We start from the raw sequence: 19,570 nt of genomic DNA on the forward strand, positions 1-19,570 counted from the left end.
CTGGGGCTGGAGCTTGCCATCCTCATAATGATTAAGTAGATTCTGAGTCCATGTTCTATAGAACGAGGATGATTTTCATTCATTCCTTCCAGACTTATCCATTTGGCTAGAAAGGTTTGGGGATTGGTTCCTTGGGGTGTATATACCTGTACTATGGATGTCCCAAAATAACAGAACTTGTTTTCAACCCAGAACTACCTAACAGATCTTAGCAGAACACTGCACTGCAAACATTCAAGGGCCTTCCCATCTTTCTTGAATGCTCTTCCCAGGCAGATCCCCTGGTAAGAGCTCACTTGTGCTCTGGTTCAGCAGCGCACTTATGTATGTGTATGACTTTATGCATAGTCCCACTAACCTCTAATATTCACATATATAACGTTACACATGGGTTTCCATGTTTTGTTCTATTGGGGCCTTGGAGACGAAGGCAGCTCCACTCTCAGAGGGTGAAATTCACCCCAGTTCTGAGGGTTCATGGGGATTAAAAGGTGCAGAGAATCTTTGCAGATCCTGCATTAGGGTGAGTTGTACCCATCATGCCACAAAGCAGTTACGGTTTACCCATCCCTGAAGTGATTTAAAGCTGTCTCAGATATCAGGTGGGTTTCCTCCACCAGCTGAACTGATAAATGTGGGTAATCGTGTAAACCATCTCTAAGCAATATGTAGGAAACTGAAGCTTCAGATCCATTTATATAAACCACTGTGTATGGCACAAAATGTCAGCCTTTCACACTGCATGGGTTTTAGTTTTCAAAATGAATTGTAAAGTTAATACAGTGCAGTTGTGAATTCCTGCATATATTAATAAAATAATATGTACAGTGTCATGGAAGTGCCAATTCAGAACAGATTTATTTTAAATATCACAATAAATTCATGTGATGATTGAGTTGTCACTTGATACATTTTAAGGACCTGTAACACTATTAACTTGCTTTCAAAATAATGCATGATTTTAAAATACATTTTGTTGTTTTAAATGAAGCAGCACTTCTTAAAGAAACCATATTTATAATTAAATGTCTCAGCAAATGTTGGGTGTTGTTTCATTTTGAATAAATCTTACACTCACAGCATTAAATCGAATATGGCAGCTAATATGGAAAATTGAAATGGAGACGACAGAGTGAAGTTCTTTTGCTATGATTTGCATGTCTACTGTTGTCTTACTAGTTATTTCATATTTTTTCAGCGGTTGCATTATGTTTTCATGGTATTTTCATTGTATGGCCCAGGATCCTTTGGATTTAGGTAATGCTACTGTTAAATCTTTTTTAATTAAGAGCATTAAGTTGCCGCTTGGAAATGTTACTAGTTATTTGCACCTGTGCAATATTTATTAAGATTGGTATGTTTGGTTTGTGTAGCACTATTAAATCCAATAAAAGAAATGGAAAAAGTGGAGTATAAAGTACTACCATTGCGAGATAGTGAGATGTCACAAAGTTAATGATTTGTTATACTACGTGTGGAGAATTTTGGAATTGTATATAGCTTCTTTTTACTATTCCTTGTATTGCACCAAGTAAATTAAACTTCTTCAAAATGTGGTTTGATATTGGTGTTTTCAATGTATGTTTTCTAGAAACAGTTTAAACAGAGGATAATAAACAATTATTTCCTCAAGTTCACCTAAGAAAATGCCAGAATTGCCTTAATCATGTTTCTTATGTTCACAGTCTTTGTCACTGCTTATGTTTGCAAAAATACTTAGTGTGAAAGAAAGCCTTTTTGTACACAGGTTTCAGTATTTCACAAGAAGAATTCCTTGTGAATTTTGGCTTGAAAACTTTAATGGTAGGTTTAGAAAGCTGGCAGAATGGAAATTTGCAAATTGGAATGTGGTATCCTGTGTACTGTGTATTGGTGATGCATGAATAAAATAGTTCTAAAAAGAAAGACAGTGATGTGAATCTCATGACATAGGTTTGATTTATTGCATGTTTTTCACAGAATCTCTGGTGGTCAGTTGAATCTTTCAATAAAAGGTCTTATGGGTGTCTCTTGCATGACTGTTTATTGTCTCATTTTGTATCTGTGTTCCATGTGTAATTAATATCCAAATGTTCTTTTTTTTCCTTTTCCCTTTTTGTAGAAATTATTGAGCCTACTACCTCTAGTCCTGTCTCAAGCCCAGGTCAGTATCCACATACATTCACAACGTATGTTTGGGTACTCTCTCTCTCTCTTCAGGAATCATGACTTTTACATTGTCATATCAATAAGTTGAATTGATATTGGGCAGTATTGTTTCTGGTACTGCTGGATTGTCTCTTTCCTGTCTTTGTGTATTCATTGGTCTGTCCTTCCTTGAGCTGTATACTCTGCTCTTTTATTAGTTTCTTTCTTTGAGAAAACTGTTCTGGTTTGTATCTCTCCTGCCTCCCTTCTCTCTCTGTCTAAAGATTATGCAGTAATGCATACAAGGGGACTTAGTTGTGCATTGCCTTTACTTTTAGTACTCTTTGTAGTGTTAGCTGTAGAAAACTGACGGTTGGTTTGTGTTACTATAAACAAGGCATTTGCTTTGGCTTTTGTAAACCTTTTTTCTATAATATCTAACAAAATGAAGGAATGTATTTAGCTTTTCTGAAAGAAACATTCCAGGTCATCACTACTTCTGAAAAACTCAAGAGAAGGATCTCAGGGAAGTCAGGTTCTCCTCATAGAAGTCGTCTTGTTGAAGGAGGTGGAGTTTGCCTCCATGTAAAAAAGGTTGCAGAGCCTGGCCCTACACTTGGCCCCCATGATCTGTGAGAGTCGTGAGGATTATCCATACAGAGGCCTTGACCCCTGGGAGATTTCCCATTATTGGTTCCCTAACAATGTGTCTCCATTGGAATCACTCTAACAGGGACTGCCTCAGCCATGAGTGTCCCCAAAATGCAGTGGAAGGAGGAACTCTGTAGAAAAGATAATATAGTCCCTGTCTGTATTTTTTTTTTACTAATGTCCACAGGGACAGGGCAGGGGGAAATGATGTGTCCCCTTCCAGACCTTCCCGGTTGAACTTTCTTCCCCCAGTCCATGTAAAGAATTCTCCACAGGGTCTGATGATGGTACCATGGGTGGCACAAAGGTGGCTAAATCTCCTTTTACACACAAGGAGTGAGATCTGCAAGCTGAGAGGTCCCTCCAAACAGAAACCTAGGAGGCACAATCTGGATCAACAGCTATACAAATTTTGGTTCCATTTTTGCATATAACAGTGGTTGTCTTTTGCACAGTTAAATTTAAGGATTTTTATAAAACCATATTTTCTCAACTGGTCAGAAAAACTGACCCCACACATATGATGTGTGAAAAGAAAACTCCTTTCACACAATTATTTTTAAGAAAATGGTTATTATAATGTACTAAGAGTTTTTTATGTTATCAGATTACTAATCTGCAGTGTAGTCATGTGGCTTTTAGGAGAAAACTGAAAGCAGTTAATATACCGAGCTGCGTTTCACAAACATGTACTGTTTCTTAGCAAAAGTATCTGAAGGAGAGTCAGATGCTTCCGGGGAAAAAGGGAAAAAATTGGCACAAAACTTTTCCTGAGAGAAGCAGGATTTGGGCCTCTATTCTTCTCTCTGCTGTGAGACATGGTAAAGAAAAAAACAAAAGTAAAATTTAACCCTCAGTTAATCCTCTACAGGAGCAGAAATGGGGGGTGGAGTCAATGTACCCTGGCTCCTTTCCCTAAAGGGACTGGAGACCAAACCCGTTGCATCCTCTGTGGCCCTATCTCAGGGTGGGCAAACTACGGCCCATGGGCCAAATCTGGCCCACCAGCCATTTTAAGCTGGCCCTTGAACTCCCGCAGGGGAGTGGGGTCAGGGGCTTGCCCCACTCCGGCACTCTAGCCGAGGAGCAGGGTTGGGCACCGCTCCACATGGCTCCCGGAAGCCGCGGCATGGGCCCCCTCTGGCTCCTACACGCTCCAATGGCCCCCGCGTTCACTCCAATGGGAGCAGCAGGGGCGGTGTCTGTGGACAGGGCAACATGCAGAGCTTCCTGGCCGTGGCTTCGCATAGGAACCAGAGAAGGGACATGCCGCTGCTTCCAGGAGCTGCTTGAGGCAAGCGCTGGCCGGAGCTTGCACCCCTGAGCCTCTCCCCAAGCCCTAACCCCCTGCCCCAGCCCTGATCCCCGTCCCACCCTCAAAATCCCTCAATCCCAGCCCGGAGAACCTTCCTGCACTCCAAACCCTTCATCCCCAGCCCCACCCTAGAGCCCACACCCTCAACCGGAGCCTGCACCCCTTCCCGCACCCCAACCCTCTGCCCAAGCCCTGATCCCCCTCCCACCCTCAGAACCCCTCGGTCCCAGATCAGAGCACCCTCCTACACCTCAAACTCCTCATCTTGGAGCCTACCTGCCCCAGCCAGAGCCCTCACTCCCTCCTGCACTCCAACCCAATTTTCTGAGCATTCATGGCCTGCCATACAATTTCTTTTCCCAGATGTGGCCCTCGGGCCAAAAAGTTTTCCCACCCCTGCCCTATCTCCTTTTTCCATCAGGGTAATAGTCACCGGTAAATCCACAAGGTGACTCATGGGCTTTCTCCTTCCCCTCCCCCACAGGATTTACTAAAGGAGAGTACAATATAACCCAAAGTAAAGTGTTCACTGGCTAATGATGTAGAAGTCAATAAGGAGGAGGTACAAAAGAAAAACTAAGAAGCATATTGAACCTTCCCATCAAGCTCCAAGGTTAACCTTGAGAAGGCTCTATTAAGATAGAGGCTGGGCAGACTGTAAAGGAGTGTACTTTCCAAAGTCCACAGATACAGAGGCTCCAGTTTCACAGAGGGGCTGCACGTCCATGCTACCATTTGTATCTTCCTTCCCTCAAGAAACTGTGCTGCCTTTATCCACCCCAGGACCTCCTACACCTGCAATCCAAAGCATTTCAACTAAACTACCAAGAAAGATCAGTAACGTGGATTTATTTAAGACCATAATATGGCTCTCATAAAAAGGAAAGACAAAATAAAGCCGAGACAGGGGTGAAAGGGAAGGATGAACTTGACCTGCAAAGAACAGACACAGGTTCTACTGAAGTTAAACCAAGCTAGTCAGGCGATTTTTCACTGTTGTTAATAGACCTCTACGGAGTGAAATATAGGTAGATCGAGAAATGTTTTTATAGATAACAGAAGCCTTTAAGGAGTCCAGAACTTTGATATAACTCAGATATTGAATGGCATGTCAACTGTGCACAAACTTCACACTGAATTATTCTTTCTATATGTATTGCAGAATTGCTTTGTTATACAGTGTGTTGAACAGTCTACATGGTCTGTTGCTATTCTGGACCTAATTCAAGGAAATGAGGCAAGAATGATAAATATTATATGGTTAAAGTTAGATGGCATCTAATATTATTCAGTTTGAAAGACTTATGAGGGTAAGTACTGCAGCAAGGATCACAGACATGTCTAGTTTAGGAAAGCTGACTTTGAATTAACATAAAAGGTCACAAAGACATTTTTATGGAATTCTTAGTAAATGGGAAAATCTACTACAGACAAAAATATATAGTTTAGAAACTAATGAAGTGAGAGACCAGCATCCCAATGTGATATATTTCTCTTAATACTGAAATTGGATACAAGAGATCACTGTGGTTAAGCAGGGATGTAAAAAGGGAGCTAAAAATAAACAAAAGGCATTTGTTTGAGGTACAGTCTGCAAAATAGGAATGGCACACCTTTAAAGCCAAAGAGAAGAAAATTAAGAGAAGAAAAAGATAATGAATAGATATAGATATGAATATCGTATATGTATGATATATTCAAACTTTAAATAATTTCAAAGATGAGTTTAAAATACATTTGCAAAATGAAAAACATAAGAGAGAGTTGATCTGTTGACAGTACAGATTTAAAAGTTGCAACAAAATCAAACTGGTTAAAGAATAAGGGTTCAGTCATAATCCTTCCTCATGAAAGTTAGTCCTACTGAAATCAACATAGCAGTTGAATTGTTCTAAATTTGCCTTGCATAACTAGACAAAGTTCCTGTGTATTACTTACACTTTTCTATTCTGAATATGTTAAATATCTAGGGTATTCTGTTACTATTACTATAATATCATGTAATTTCAAAGTCAATTAAAAGTTTTCCAGGGCAGCCAAGATCTGAGCCCCTAGCATGCCTCACTCTCAACAGAGGAGGACAACAACGTGGACTAGGATAGTACTGTTGCTGAGGACTTTGTTTATGGGGGGAAATGACCAGAATAAAGATTTTGGTAGAAATTAAAGATTAATCGATTAACATAAAAAGAAAAGGAGTACTTGCGCATCCAATGAAGTGGGCTGTAGCTCACAAAAGCTTATGCTCAAATAAATTTGTTAGTGTCTAAGGTGCCACAAGTACTCCTTTTCTTTTTGCGAATGCAGACTAACACAGCTGCTACTCTGAAACCTAGATTAACATAAGAAACATCCATTCTTTTTTTTCAGAATGAGGGTAGTGAAGTCTACTTAATATTTTATAAAGTCTTTGCCATATCAGTTTCTGATTCAACTAACAGGACTGGAAAATTGAATTATTAACACCATTATTCACAAAAATAAGGTCTATGAAATGTAGCAAGTGTTAAGATTAAAAGAAAACTATACTGTGATCAGCCCTGCAGGGTGAAGGTATAAAAGGTAAGGGGTGTTTTCCACTATGATAAATTGTACAGTGCATTTAAAAAACTAATGTATTTTTTTATTGCAACTGGCATTTCTGAGCTTATGGGTCGCCATTAGAGCTTATGCTCTAATAAATTGGTTAGTCTCTAAGGTGCCACAAGTACTCCTTTTCATTTCGGTAAAAACAGTCTTGTGACCCCATAAATGTTAAAGCAAATACAAAAGACTGTATGCATATTTCCATCTGCTTTACCACTGGTTGAACATTTTAAATATTAAACTTAATATAAATATTAAACACAGAAATTCCTTTTCTAACTACATTTTGATCATATTAACACTGTAGCAGGTTTACAGTCTTCTCCAAGTTTTATGCATAACGTTTTTAGTGAGATGGTACACTGAGATTATCAGGCTTTAGACATGACAAATGAATTTTAAAAAACGTAGGTCCAGTCTTTTTCATACTGAAGACAATGGCAAAACTTTCTTCATGCTGTAAGTTTGCTGCTACATTAAGATTGTTTATTCGTAGATCAAAATGCTAGTCAAAATATAGAGTGCTAAATAAACAGTATAATTTCAGGCAACATCAGAGACAATTTTGGGAAGGATTTAATAAACATAATTTGAAAAACAACTAACATAAAGTAGATTTTTGAGAGGCAGGGGTTGTTTAACTAACTGGCTGTCACTGGTTTTCAGAGATATTGCCATCATTACAGAGAAAGTAAATAAAGTGGTGATTATATCCTGAAATTTAATCAAAGCATTCATTATGAATTCCATGTTAAAAACTATTGACTAGCCAGCAGAATTCATGATGTGAAGATGAAAATACCTTGTTTTATAGAAAATTGGCTCAGGAGCGATATAAAAATGAGTAATTGACAATTTCTGCAGCTGGAAATTTTTTTGGACTTGTGTAGACAAAGTAAATTGATAGCTGTAGTAGCAAAAGATTATTGAATTAGAAGCAGGAATATACAAAAAATATAAGAGCTGCCTACTGTACAGACCAAGAGGGAATTCAACGTTATTGCAGCAAAAATATTTGAAATCACTATCCTATTCCACATCTGTATTTAAAAAAAGCATTAAAAAGCTAGGAAACATCAAGAGAGAGAAGATAAACCTCAAATGAAATGTTTCTTTACAAGGAACAAGGGTCACGATTAATCGCAAATACATTCTTCAATATTGTCACCTTTTCATGGAATCACTGTTTGAGCCAAAACCAGTTCTGTGAACTTATTCATGATCGCTTGTTAAACTATAATCAGTTTCACTTAAATATGTTAAAACTATGTTTGTAATTTATTTACAAATATGGCAGAGAAGCATTTTCACCTGACTGTCAGACTATACAGAGATGCACACATAATGAAATAATTTAGCACTGCATGTGGTACTGTTCACTCAAGTGGCCCAAATTCATATGATAGTTCTCCATAATTACTGAATTGCTTTAACAGCAGAAAGGTATATCATACATTCTTTATTAAAAGAAAAAGTAACCTTCCTTTCATTGTCTTTCTGATTTTTTCAATGCTTCCATTCCTTACCTAGTTTTTACTGGGCTCTTAAACATTTTTTGATTCTTTAAATACAGTTTACTATTATGTGTAATTCCTCACCTGGGATTCACCCCATCGGTTAACAATTAATCCACCCTGTTTCAAATCATAAACATTCAACATGGCTGCACTTATACATGTATCAAAGTTCCATAACAGTATTTCCAGCCAGGCTTAGTATAAACATTTGGAATAAGGTAAAGTTCCATTGAGTTGACCATCATGCATTAGGAGGAAATTAAAGATGTTAAATTTAGTCTTATCAAAGAAGAAAAAAAGACTTTTATGTAACTTAATCAATGCCTTTGAAATAGCTACAAGTTTTTAGGTTTCTAGGACCTAGCTGTTGAAATATCTTCTCTTCCCTTTGAATAACTCATAATAGATCAAAGAAACTTGACAACATTATACCACTGTCTAGTTTTTTACTTCTGTAGTAAAAGTTATTCAAATGAAGAAGCAGAAGCAAATGTTTTTATGAGGATTTTTTTAAGCCATGTACAGACTGAAGTCTGAATTCTCTTCAGTCTCCTACACTGCCACCAATTTGAGACAGGAAGTACTTTACCAGATGAAGTTGGTAGTACATTGCAAAGCACTATGGGATTGTCTGGTAAAAATACTTGAAAACCATCTGGAGACGATGTCAGCAAAGTGGAAGAAATGGAAATTAGACTGCAAATAATTTGGGGGCACAATGCAGCATAAAATCTAATATTTTAGCATTTTGTGAAGGGGTAGATTACTGCTGACTGTGACAGTGAGTGCCTAAAACAAGGGTTCTGAACATGAGGATTCTGGAGATGCCAATGGATAGTACAGAAAATTACTTAATTACCTGAAGTCCTGAAACTGAAACTAAAAGACAGACTAAGTCATAGGCAAATAGGATCCCCAGGATCCCCTAAGAAGAACAGTGAGATTGTCACTGAGACAGAATTATTTAGGCAGCACAACAGTTGAAACAGAATGAGAGGTATCAGTTCTTGTTCTTTCCTACATCAGTCCCGCTAGGGCATGTTAGACAACAAGAAGTGTTGCAAATAAAGGAGGTTTATTTGGAAGTTGGGTGTGAAGTCTACTATCATGTTGCTTTCAAAGATGAATGTTACTCATGATCAGAAGAGACATGCTCTGAGAGAGTGATTTCTGCAAACTGTTTATAGCAAAAGATTTGGGAAAGTAAGTGAGGCAAGGCCATGCTCATTGAAAGACCTGGGGACTCTTAAATCTAAAATAGCTAAACACGAGTTGATTTTGTTCTGTTGGTCTGTTGTGTCTTTTGATAAACCCGTACAAAAAGATTTGGGAAACCCAAATGTGGGACCTTTTATTTGTTGTTTCACTGTTCTAACCATAAGGTTTTTCCGGAAAAAGTGTGTAGAATCCATGTGAAGTATTTGCTTTGCAAAGCAGCTTCAGGCTTTTTAGTTGATGAAGTGCTAAGCAGTCAGGGCCACCAGCACATCTTAGCAGGTTCTCTGCACCTGGCAGGACTGGGCCATCATTACCTCTCAGAATAGGACATAGAATCATAGAAGTATCATAGAAGTTTAGAGTTGGAAGAGACATCAGGAGGTAATCTAGTCCAACCCCCTGTTCAAAGCAGGACCAACCCTAACTAAATCATCCCAGCCAGGGCTTTGTCAAGCCAGGCCTTAAAAACCTCTGAGGATGGAGATTCCACCACTTCCCTATTGTGACAAAGTTCTGCCCTTGGCTCCATGGGTCCCACGTTCCCTGGCGGATTTTGCTAGCCTCAGAGGCTCACTGTGACCCTCCACGTAACCCTTCTTTCTCTAGAGACAAGGGTCACAGTCTACTGAGCCATTTTCATCATAAGCCAGTGAGGGAGGTGACGAGAAGTTATCCTTCCTTGCACAGTCTCTGTTGTCTCCCAGTCTCAGTGATTAATCAGGTGGCAAAGGTCGGGGGGGGGGGGAGCCCAGGCCCACACTCTACTCAGCATCTCCAACAGCACAACTTCCTCCCACAGCTCCTGACATGCACACCCACCTGGCTGACTGAGAGGCTTTTAACTAGTTTCAGCCAGCCCCTGATTGGCTTCAGGTGTCCCAATCAACCTAGCATTCTCCCTGCCTTCTGGAAAGTTCTTAATTGGCCCCAGGTGTCTTAATTGACCTGGAGCAGCTGCCATTTCACTTATCCTGGTACCAGGAATTTGTTTAGCCTGGAGCTAATATATCTATCTCCCACTACTTTTCTATAGCCATCTGGCCTTGCCCCGTCACACTATGTAACCCATTCCAGTGCTTTACCACCCTCCTAGTGAAATAGTATTTCCTAATATCCAGCCTAGACCTCCCCCACTGCAACTTGAGACCATTGCTCCTTATTCTGTCGTGTGCCACCACTGAGAACAGCCTAGCTCCATCCTCTTTGGAACCCCTCTTCAGGTAGTTGAAGGCTGCTATCAAATCCCTACTCACTCTTGTCTTCTGCAGACTATATAAGCCCAGTTCCCTCAGCCTCTCCTCATAAGTCATTTGCCACAGCCCCCTAATCATTTTCATTGACCTCTGCTGGACTCTCTTCAATTTGTCCACATCCTTTCTGTAGTGGGGGGCCCAAAACTGGACACAATACTCCAGATTTGGCCTCACCAGTGCTGAATAGAGGGGGAATAATCACTTCCCTTGATCTGCTGGCAATGCTCCTACTAATGCAGCCGTTAGCCTTCTTGGCAACAAGGGCACACTGTTGACTCATATCCAGCTTCTCATCCACTGTAATCCCCAGGTCCTTTTCTGCAGAACTGCTGCTTAGCCAGTCGGTCCCCAGCCTGTAGCAGTGCATGGGATTCTGTCTTCCATCCATGGGATCCTTCCGACATCACTTAAATATTTTTCTTCCCTTCTCTCCAGCCCCCGTGGACAACTGTCCACAGAGGCTCCAACCAGGTGTAGTAATGGTTCATGAGTTCATTAACATTCTTATATAAACCAATAATTTTGAATAGATATTATGTGTTTAATTTGTTATTTAATTATTACAGGCACATTGAATACCAATGACATACATGTCATTGGTATTCAACTGCATGTTGTATTGTGTTCTTTTTTTATTTTAAATTTAAATTTAAAGAAGTTCAGATAAAAATATTCTGAATGATGACAGAGTTTGATACTCAGGGAAAAGCTACATTAGTGAAAAACTAATCATGAACAATGGAATATTATCTAAAGATTAGAGAATACAGAGGTAAGTTTTCACTGTAATGCATGGGGATTTAAGCATGTGACTCTCATTCAAGTTAGTGAGAGTAATGCAATACTTTTTTCGTGTTGTACTGAGAATTTACTTCCAAGTAAAAAGGAACTTCTAGGAATATTTGAAGTTAACTTAGAATGGGAAATGTGTGCTAAGCCAAGTTCTCTCTCTGTGTTTAACAATTCTCTTTGCCCTTATGACTGAGTGCACAAGCACAACAGTATATCATTGGTATGATAAGCCTTTTGAAATCTGTGTCTCAATGAAGTAAAAGGGGGCTCTTGCGATAATGCTGCTCTAAAACTCCCATAAGAGTCTATCGTGCAATGAGTTTGCATGTGAAGAAGAGTTCAAGTGAGTCTTGACATGAAAGATCAATCATAAGATAACCAAAGGTCTATTGGGTCAAATGTATCTAAATTAAGGAATGAAGAATCCAACTAAGCCTTCAGAGAGTTACATTCCAACATGTCAATAATTGATGTTTTACCATCAAGTCCTTACATTAACATATGCATGATCTGAAGTGGTTCTTTCATAATGTTGAGATTCTTTTCCACTTATATACAATGAGCAGTGTTAAATATGGGTCAGTTCTGATGTTCAATTTACTAGCTTTTCCCAGTTGAAGTCAGTCAGGCTCTATTTTATGCAGTCATGCTTCTGGTTTAATTTATGAAAACTTTCTAAAATTAATTCAACAAAACCAGAAGATTATATATTGTTTTACAGAATGTTTTCATGGAAAAGCGTGGTTCAAATGCCTGTATGCAGAAACGTTTCAATGATCTCAGAGTCAGACTCAGGTGGCTGGGGTAGACTGACAAAGCTATTTTTCAGGTCCTCCATCCCCAACATAACCAACTCCCATCCACCGTGGTCATATCAATATACACAGGATTTTTGGTAGGACTAATGAAATTATTCCTCAGAGCATCTCCAAATTTAACTGACTGAAGGTATATCTACACTGAAATGGGGAGGTGTAATTTGATCAAGATAGCACACTAAAAATAGAAGTGTGGTCAGGCTGCACAAGGGGCAGGAGGGTCTAAGACCCTAAGTAACTACCCTCTTCTGCTGCTTGCACTGCCACAGCTACACTTCTGTTTTTAGTGCACTAGCTTGAGCAGAGCTCAAGTGTGGGTATGTCTACTCGAGCTGGCAATTACATTTCCAATTCCACTGTAGACAGACCCTGAAACTGTACAAAAATGTGGAGGAAGTCCTCTTGCTCCACTCAGTCTTCTGCTTCAGGAGAAGGGAAAACCATCTACTTATGATAGAATCTGTGCACTTCTATAATTATAAAACATGTTTTGGAGGACAATTCTACAAATAACCTAGGGATCTGGGGGCTGCTAGCTAACCAGCCATTTGGTTCAGGGGGGCTGTAGTATTTACATAGTACTTTACAAAGCTAAAATAATTAACCATCCCCTCAGTCCCTGTGAGAAAGGGAAATAATATTATAAAAAGCAAACAAATGGGGGAACCAAAGGATGAAAGGTTCTTCTTCAAGCATTTTTCACACTGATCCCACTGTAGGTGTGTGCATCCCATGCATGCAAGCCTAGAACCTGTTAGACAGCAATGTCCACTGGGGCATATGCACATGTGCTCTGTGCACCCTCATGCTTCCTACAAGAAGGGTAATAAGGGCAGAACCAATCCAACTGCCATGCAGTTCCTGCTCACTGCCTATGGTAGTGAGTCAGAACTCACAGTGTCCTCTTACTTTCATGTAGCTCTTAGATAGTTTAGGGTTTATAGCTGGTTAGTTTGATTAGTATTAATGTGGGTTTTGATAAATCTTAATTTAAGCTGGTTGGCTTTATTTTTTTTTAAAAAGATTTTTCTTTCTTTGAGACTCACCCTAGAGAATGTCCAGAAGATGTCTTATAAATTATTTGACATTTTGCACCTGGTATCCAAGGTCATTCAGCCATGACTGTTAAAGAGAACATTCTTGACCCTGCCAAAAATCTGTTGCAGACCCCATCATCTATCTCTGCCACATCTAAGAGAGCAGATTGCTGAACCAGTTTCCTCCTAAAGGACATTCAAGTACATTTTTACCCACCCAATCCCTCTGTCTTTGATTGTTACAACAGCTCACAAAAAGTCTAAGCTGCCTGGGTCCCCTACTCTACACCCAGAGACAAGGTGCCCAAGAAGACACATCTTATAGGAAGAAAAGTTTACTAATATGCTAGTTTGAAGATTCATGTAGCCAACTAACAGGCTTTCTTGGCTAAGTACAATTTTATTCAATGGGGAAAGTTTTTAAGTAAACTGAAAAACTTCTCCTCAGAAGACTAGAGACAAATTGAAGTCAGTGGTTAAAGAAGGCCAGTTGGTGGCGAAGACAGCTCTACAAGCCTCATTGAATGCCTCTGACACTGCAATGAGTTCAAAGGCCATTATGGTCACTATGCAAAGAACATCATGGTTCCAGTCATTGGCCATTCCAAAAGTGGTACAGGCCACAATTGAGGACCTTCCTTTTGAGGGCCATGACCTTTTTAATTCAAGAATTGATGAAGCACTTCATTCTCTAAATGACTCTGTTCGGTCTCTCGGTCTTTACACCCCATCGCAGAAGAAAGAGCAAAGTAGATTGAAATCCTTCTTCAGGCAAAGACCTCCATCTTCTTTGTATCAGTACAACAGGGCTCCTGATTTTTTCTATAAAAAGGGTTACCTTCTAGAAGACGAGAGGCCTGCCTTCTTTTTTTGTGACAGCAAATTCTTCATGGGCATGAGGTTGCAGGTTTGATGCACTGATGGAGAATCCTGAACCCAGTTGTAGAGCATCTTTACCATTTCTCTCCTCCCTTTGGAAGTCACCTTTCCTTTTTGTTTGCAGATACATAGTCTGCAATTTTTACTGACCAGTGTTTCTTAGAAATTATCTAGCAAATATATTCCATATCTCCCTTCCCCAACTTATCCATCTTCAGGGACCTGTTTCATGACACAGTGCTGCTTTTGGAGACAGACTCTCTTCTTCAACTGAGTACAGTAGAAGAGGTGCCTCCAGAGTTTTGAAGCAAGGATGTGACAGGGTGCTGGGCACAGGGTTGCTGATACAGCCCTCTGTCACGCCAGCTCCCATTTAGGAGAATAGATTACAGCTGGCTGGAGGTAATCTGGCCCTACTTGGGGAAGCAGGGACAGCTGCCACCTAATTAACCTGGGACTGTATAAAAGCCTCAGAAGAAGGAAGCCAGGAAGAGCAGAAAGAAAGGGAAAAGGTAGGGAGTGGAAGCAGGGAGGTAGCTCTTCTCTCCCTCCCTCCTGCCTGCAGACAGTGAAGGGCCAACTGTATATGGTGAAACGGTGGTGGGAACAAGCCTGTGAATAAACCACACCAGTGGATACTAACCCCCAGGGTTCAGAGTGACTTTGTAGACCTAGCAGAGGCAGGAACAAAGGGGGCCCTGCTACAAAGAGTTTCTATCCCCACTACTTACTCATTCCAAAGAAGAAAGGAGGATAACATTAAATTTTAAATCTCTGGCATCTGAACTAGTTCATCTGTTGCTTCAAAAGATCTTCCTTTTTTCTATAATTCCTTCCTTGGATTCTATTAATTGGTTCACAACTGCTGACAGGCAGGATATTTGCTTCTATGTGTCAATCCTTTCAGCTCACAGGAAGTTTCTGTATTTCATGGTCAATGTGTTTCACTGTCAGTTCAGAGTCCTACTCCTTGGCCTCTGAATAGCTCCAAGGGTTTTACCAAATATCTGGCAGAGATGGCAGCTCATATAAAGAGAAAAGACTTCCATGTGTATCTCAATGGTTGGCTGATTGGAAGTCATTCATAGCAGAAGGTCACAAGGGATTTTCATGCAGTTCTTCATTTATTTCCCAAACTAGGCCTCAAGATCAATTGGGACAAGCCAGCTTTCACCCCTACTCAATCTAAAAAATGTATAGGGGCAATGTTGGACTCTAGATCAATGAGAGCATAGTCTCTGCAAAGAATCACTTGATCTCTTTCATTCAGTCTCATCCAAAAACCTCACTGATAATCAGCCTCAGTTTTCTGGATCATATGGCAGCTTGTATTAACATGACTCTACACGCAAGACTACACCTCTGGCCTCTTCAGGGCTGGTTAAGGAGGATTTATCAGCCAATCAAACACACCATGGACGTACAGTATAGAAGTTCACCTGAAAATACTGTCATCTCTGCTTTGGTAGAAAGACCTCAGAACACCTGCCAGCATATTTTTCTTCAACCACCACCTTCTTCAAAGACTCTGGTGACTGATGCATTCAGACAAGGCTGAGGGGCTCATCTGGACTCTCTTCAGACACAGGACATGTGGTCCTGAGCTTAATATCTTTACACATAAATGTTCCAGAGCTGAAGGCTGTTTGGCTAGCCTACAAGGTGTTTCTGCCTCTCCTTCAGGGTACCACTACTCAGATATTGACAGACAATAGAAGATTGATGCATTTTTTAACACACAAGGAGGGTCAAGATCATCCCCCTTATGTTGAGAAGAGACATACCTGGTGCATCCTACATCAGATCAGCCTCACTGGCTTTCATCTTCTAAGTATATGGAACAGTGTGTTGGATCAGCTGAGCAGGAAAAGATCTGTAACTCATGAGTGGGAGCTGAAAGTCTCGGTTATAGATTAAGTATTCCAGGAACAGAGAGTCCTCTCCATTGAACCCATGTCATCATGCTCACTATATTACCTCTCTCTTAAAAGAGCATTTTTGGTAGCCATCACTTTGACTCGCAGAGTGAATGAAATTCAGGCTTTGATGACAATACTTTCATAAACGATTTATCATAAGGAAAGGGTTACCCTCATGCCCATATCCACAATGTTTACCAAAAGGATTTTCATATAAATCAATTTATACCTTTTACCAGTATTTTTTCCTAAAGCACCTGACTCCCTGCAAAGGCTGAACTCCACACACTAGAGGTTCTTAGGGCTATGTCCTTTTACCTTTCCAGAACAAAGACATTTTGTAAATCTTTCAGAATCTTTGCAACTTTGGTAATCAGTTTAAAGAGCAGGCTGTTTGCTTTCCAAGACACTCTACATACATTCTTCCCTTTCTAGTTTAGAGCACACTATACTAGGTCTCAGTAGATATATTCAGCTGCTTTTAGGGGAGTCTCTATTTTTGAGACCTGTAGGGTGGTTACTTGGAGTTCAGTTTGTGTGTTTACCAATCACTACTCCAGCTTCTAGATCAGATGCCCAGTTTGGCAGCCATTAGTCAGGCAACAAAGGTGGGATCCATGTGGATAAAATGCTCAAAGAAGAAAGAGGTTACTTACCTTACAGTAACTGGTGTTCTTCTCGAGTCTGTGTGGAGTACTTTTGTCCACACAGATCTCATTACCTGCCTTCCTTCTGCACCAATAGAGTCTGAATTTCTGTATTAGTGAAGGAACTGAATGTAGTTGGAGCTGCTCTGCCCTTTATACCCTCATTGTAGGCAATGTAAAGGTGGGAAGGGTACAAGTGTAGCCCCAATGTCACTGTTGGCTAAAATATTCTAAGTTTGTGCACATGGAACACACACACACACCTACAGCAGAATTCTCTGTAACTTGCGTAAGGCCACAGAAGGACTGAATATCAGAGACTGGATTAGAATTAAAGTGCTCTCTTTCCTGTGATTAGTCCACTAGATCATGCTACATCTCATGCTAGGCCACTTATTCTTGTGGCCACAACTACATTAATGCTCTGCCGAGAAGTCAGTCCAGCAAGAAATAACTAGAATGGGGAGAGTGGCTTTGATAGCCACTCAGCAGCACCCAAGGTAGTACTGCCTTCATAACCACAAATTGGTCTCCACCAATTGGTCCCCCTCCTCCCCCCGGCCCCCCGAAAAAAAAAATCACAGAGCCTATGAGTTTTACAGGAGTCAAAAACCAGCTATTGGCAACTATAGGGAGTTGGACCTTTAAAAAAAAATCAGAGTGGTACAATTGTAACCCTATCAATCATTATCACTGGTTTCGATTTTCAGGCTATATCTTAATAAAAGGGGCTAGAAAGTTACTTTTCTAAAGAAAGACACAGGATGGGTGAGGTAATAGCTTATTGGACCAACATCCACTGGTGAAAGAGACAAGCTTTTGAGCTCAACAGAGCTCTTCTTCAGATCTGGGAAAGGTAATGAGAGTGTCACAGCTAAACTGTTAAGCATAAGGTGTCAATATGAAGTGGGCAATTAACACTTTTTTAATGAAAAAAAACACTTTACTTTTTAAGTAAAAAAGCTGAAGTTCTCCTATACCTTTTTCAGGTGTGCCAACTTCTGAGTATATGGTGCTGGTGGGAGATTACAACCACAAGATTTGTGGGTCCCAGAGTCCAGCATGGAATATAAAGTCTAGTAAATTCCCCTCTATATGTATCCAAGCTCTTTGAAAAAATATGACTCATTTTCATTACTTGATCTACATGCTGACAAAGAAAAAAGTCAATTACATGCTAAGGTGCTAAAATAAATGCTCAAACTCTGCTGGATCTCATTACTGTAGTTTTTTTTCTTTTTTCCTTATCAGTGTTTTTCTAGCTTTCCCTTAGAACTATTTAGCTGGGGAATATCATTAATAGTCCCTATCTCAATAGGTGAAATACTGAACTGATGAGGCTTTTAACACTTCCATACTGTGTAAACACTATCAAGACACTATAACATTGAATCTGCTAGACAAATACCGTAGCACAAAAGAACATTCATTTCACCAATTTTCCATGATCAAGTTCAGTCAAGCTATGCTAATCTGCTACTTTGAGTTTTCAATGTTAAAAATTGTCTATAAAACACATACGATTACTCTGTTGGTATGCTTTGTAAGGTTTTATTCCAAAAAGCTTAGATAAAATGTGTTTTCATTTGTTATTCCAAGCAGAAAATGTACTACAAATCTACAAAGACTAATTTTAACAGAGTCCTAGTCGTACAATTCTACTTTCTATCTTTGAGATGCCAAAACCAAGCAATTGTAATTCAAGAAGATTATGAATAGGTAAAACATTTCATGAACAAAGTAGTCCCAAAATTCTATATTCACTCAAAAAGGTTATCATCCATATTAGTAGACAGAGGTTTCAAATATTTTTAGCATTTTTACAAAATCCAAATGGATTTTAAATGATCGTATTCTTTAACACAGAACTTCGCATTTGAATGTATTAAACCACTACTAAACTACTTTTTGTCTCTTCTGCAGCACTGATCTGGAGAGCACTTTAAAAAAAAACGCTTGGTTAATTAAAGAAAAAAGATTACAAAAAGGGAGCCTAGTTATAAATTTTTGTTACAAATTTTTGTGCTTAGCTTTGGGTGCCCACATTTGGAAAGTTCAAATTAGCAGTTAAGTACTGAAACCAATTTTAAGCTCCTCTATGCTGATCCTAGCACATGGATGTTGAGTTAGTTGCTCACATTTGAAAATCAGGTGCATTGTTGATATTTACTTGGTCAGTCATTTTCTTGAACTGTAGTCTCATGCAATGCTTTAGTCCCTTACCATAATAATAATTATTCTGAAGACAATGCATTGAAGAATCTTCTATGAGGCTACTGAATTCTTGAAGATGACTAAATAAGTAATAATGACAGGACATAGGGAAATAATTGGGGACTCATGATCTCACACATTATTAAAGGACTTATGAAAATTAAAGACATGCAGTGATGAGGGCACTTGCTTTATATAATTCAGAGGAAAAGTGCATACTGTATCTGTTTCAATACTGTGGGCAGTTTGGACAATTCGTTGAGTCCCCAATTATTTCCCTCTGTGCTGCCATTGTAAATTATCTAGTATATTTTAATATACATAGATACTAAAACAATCTCAATTTTCAAGCAGGCCCTATTAGTCACATGGAAAATCCATTAAGCCCTAGCTTTCTGATCCTACAAAGTCAATGTTCCTATTTTAATCAGTGGTCATTTTGCTTGAATAAGAACTGTGGGACTGGACCCGATGAACCTTAGAATTTACAATGTTATTGAGCCTTTTGGTCAATGCCAGTTTGTAGTAAAATAAATCATCTGACTGGTATTGCTTTTGTGTTGGGAATGTTGTATTCAGTTTTGTTAGAAGAATTAC

The 19,570-nt window shown here is 39.5% G+C and overlaps 1 protein-coding gene across 3 annotated transcripts in view; it reads left to right on the forward strand.

Annotated features, from left to right (window-relative positions):
* The window catches only part of NEGR1 (neuronal growth regulator 1), a 605,115-nt gene that overhangs the window by 525,347 nt on the left and 60,198 nt on the right, over positions 1-19,570 (forward strand). Inside the window, exon 7 of one of the 3 annotated variants that reach the window (XM_073357346.1) lies at positions 2,102-2,143. The exons of the other annotated variants lie outside the window; for them this stretch is intronic. Coding sequence (XP_073213447.1) covers positions 2,102-2,143 — 42 coding nt within the window. The remainder of the gene's footprint in view (positions 1-2,101; positions 2,144-19,570) is intronic. 3 annotated transcript variants of the gene reach the window in all.

Source organism: Lepidochelys kempii, chromosome 8, assembly GCF_965140265.1.
Source record: "Lepidochelys kempii isolate rLepKem1 chromosome 8, rLepKem1.hap2, whole genome shotgun sequence".
NCBI classification, from domain to species: Eukaryota; Metazoa; Chordata; order Testudines; family Cheloniidae; genus Lepidochelys; species Lepidochelys kempii.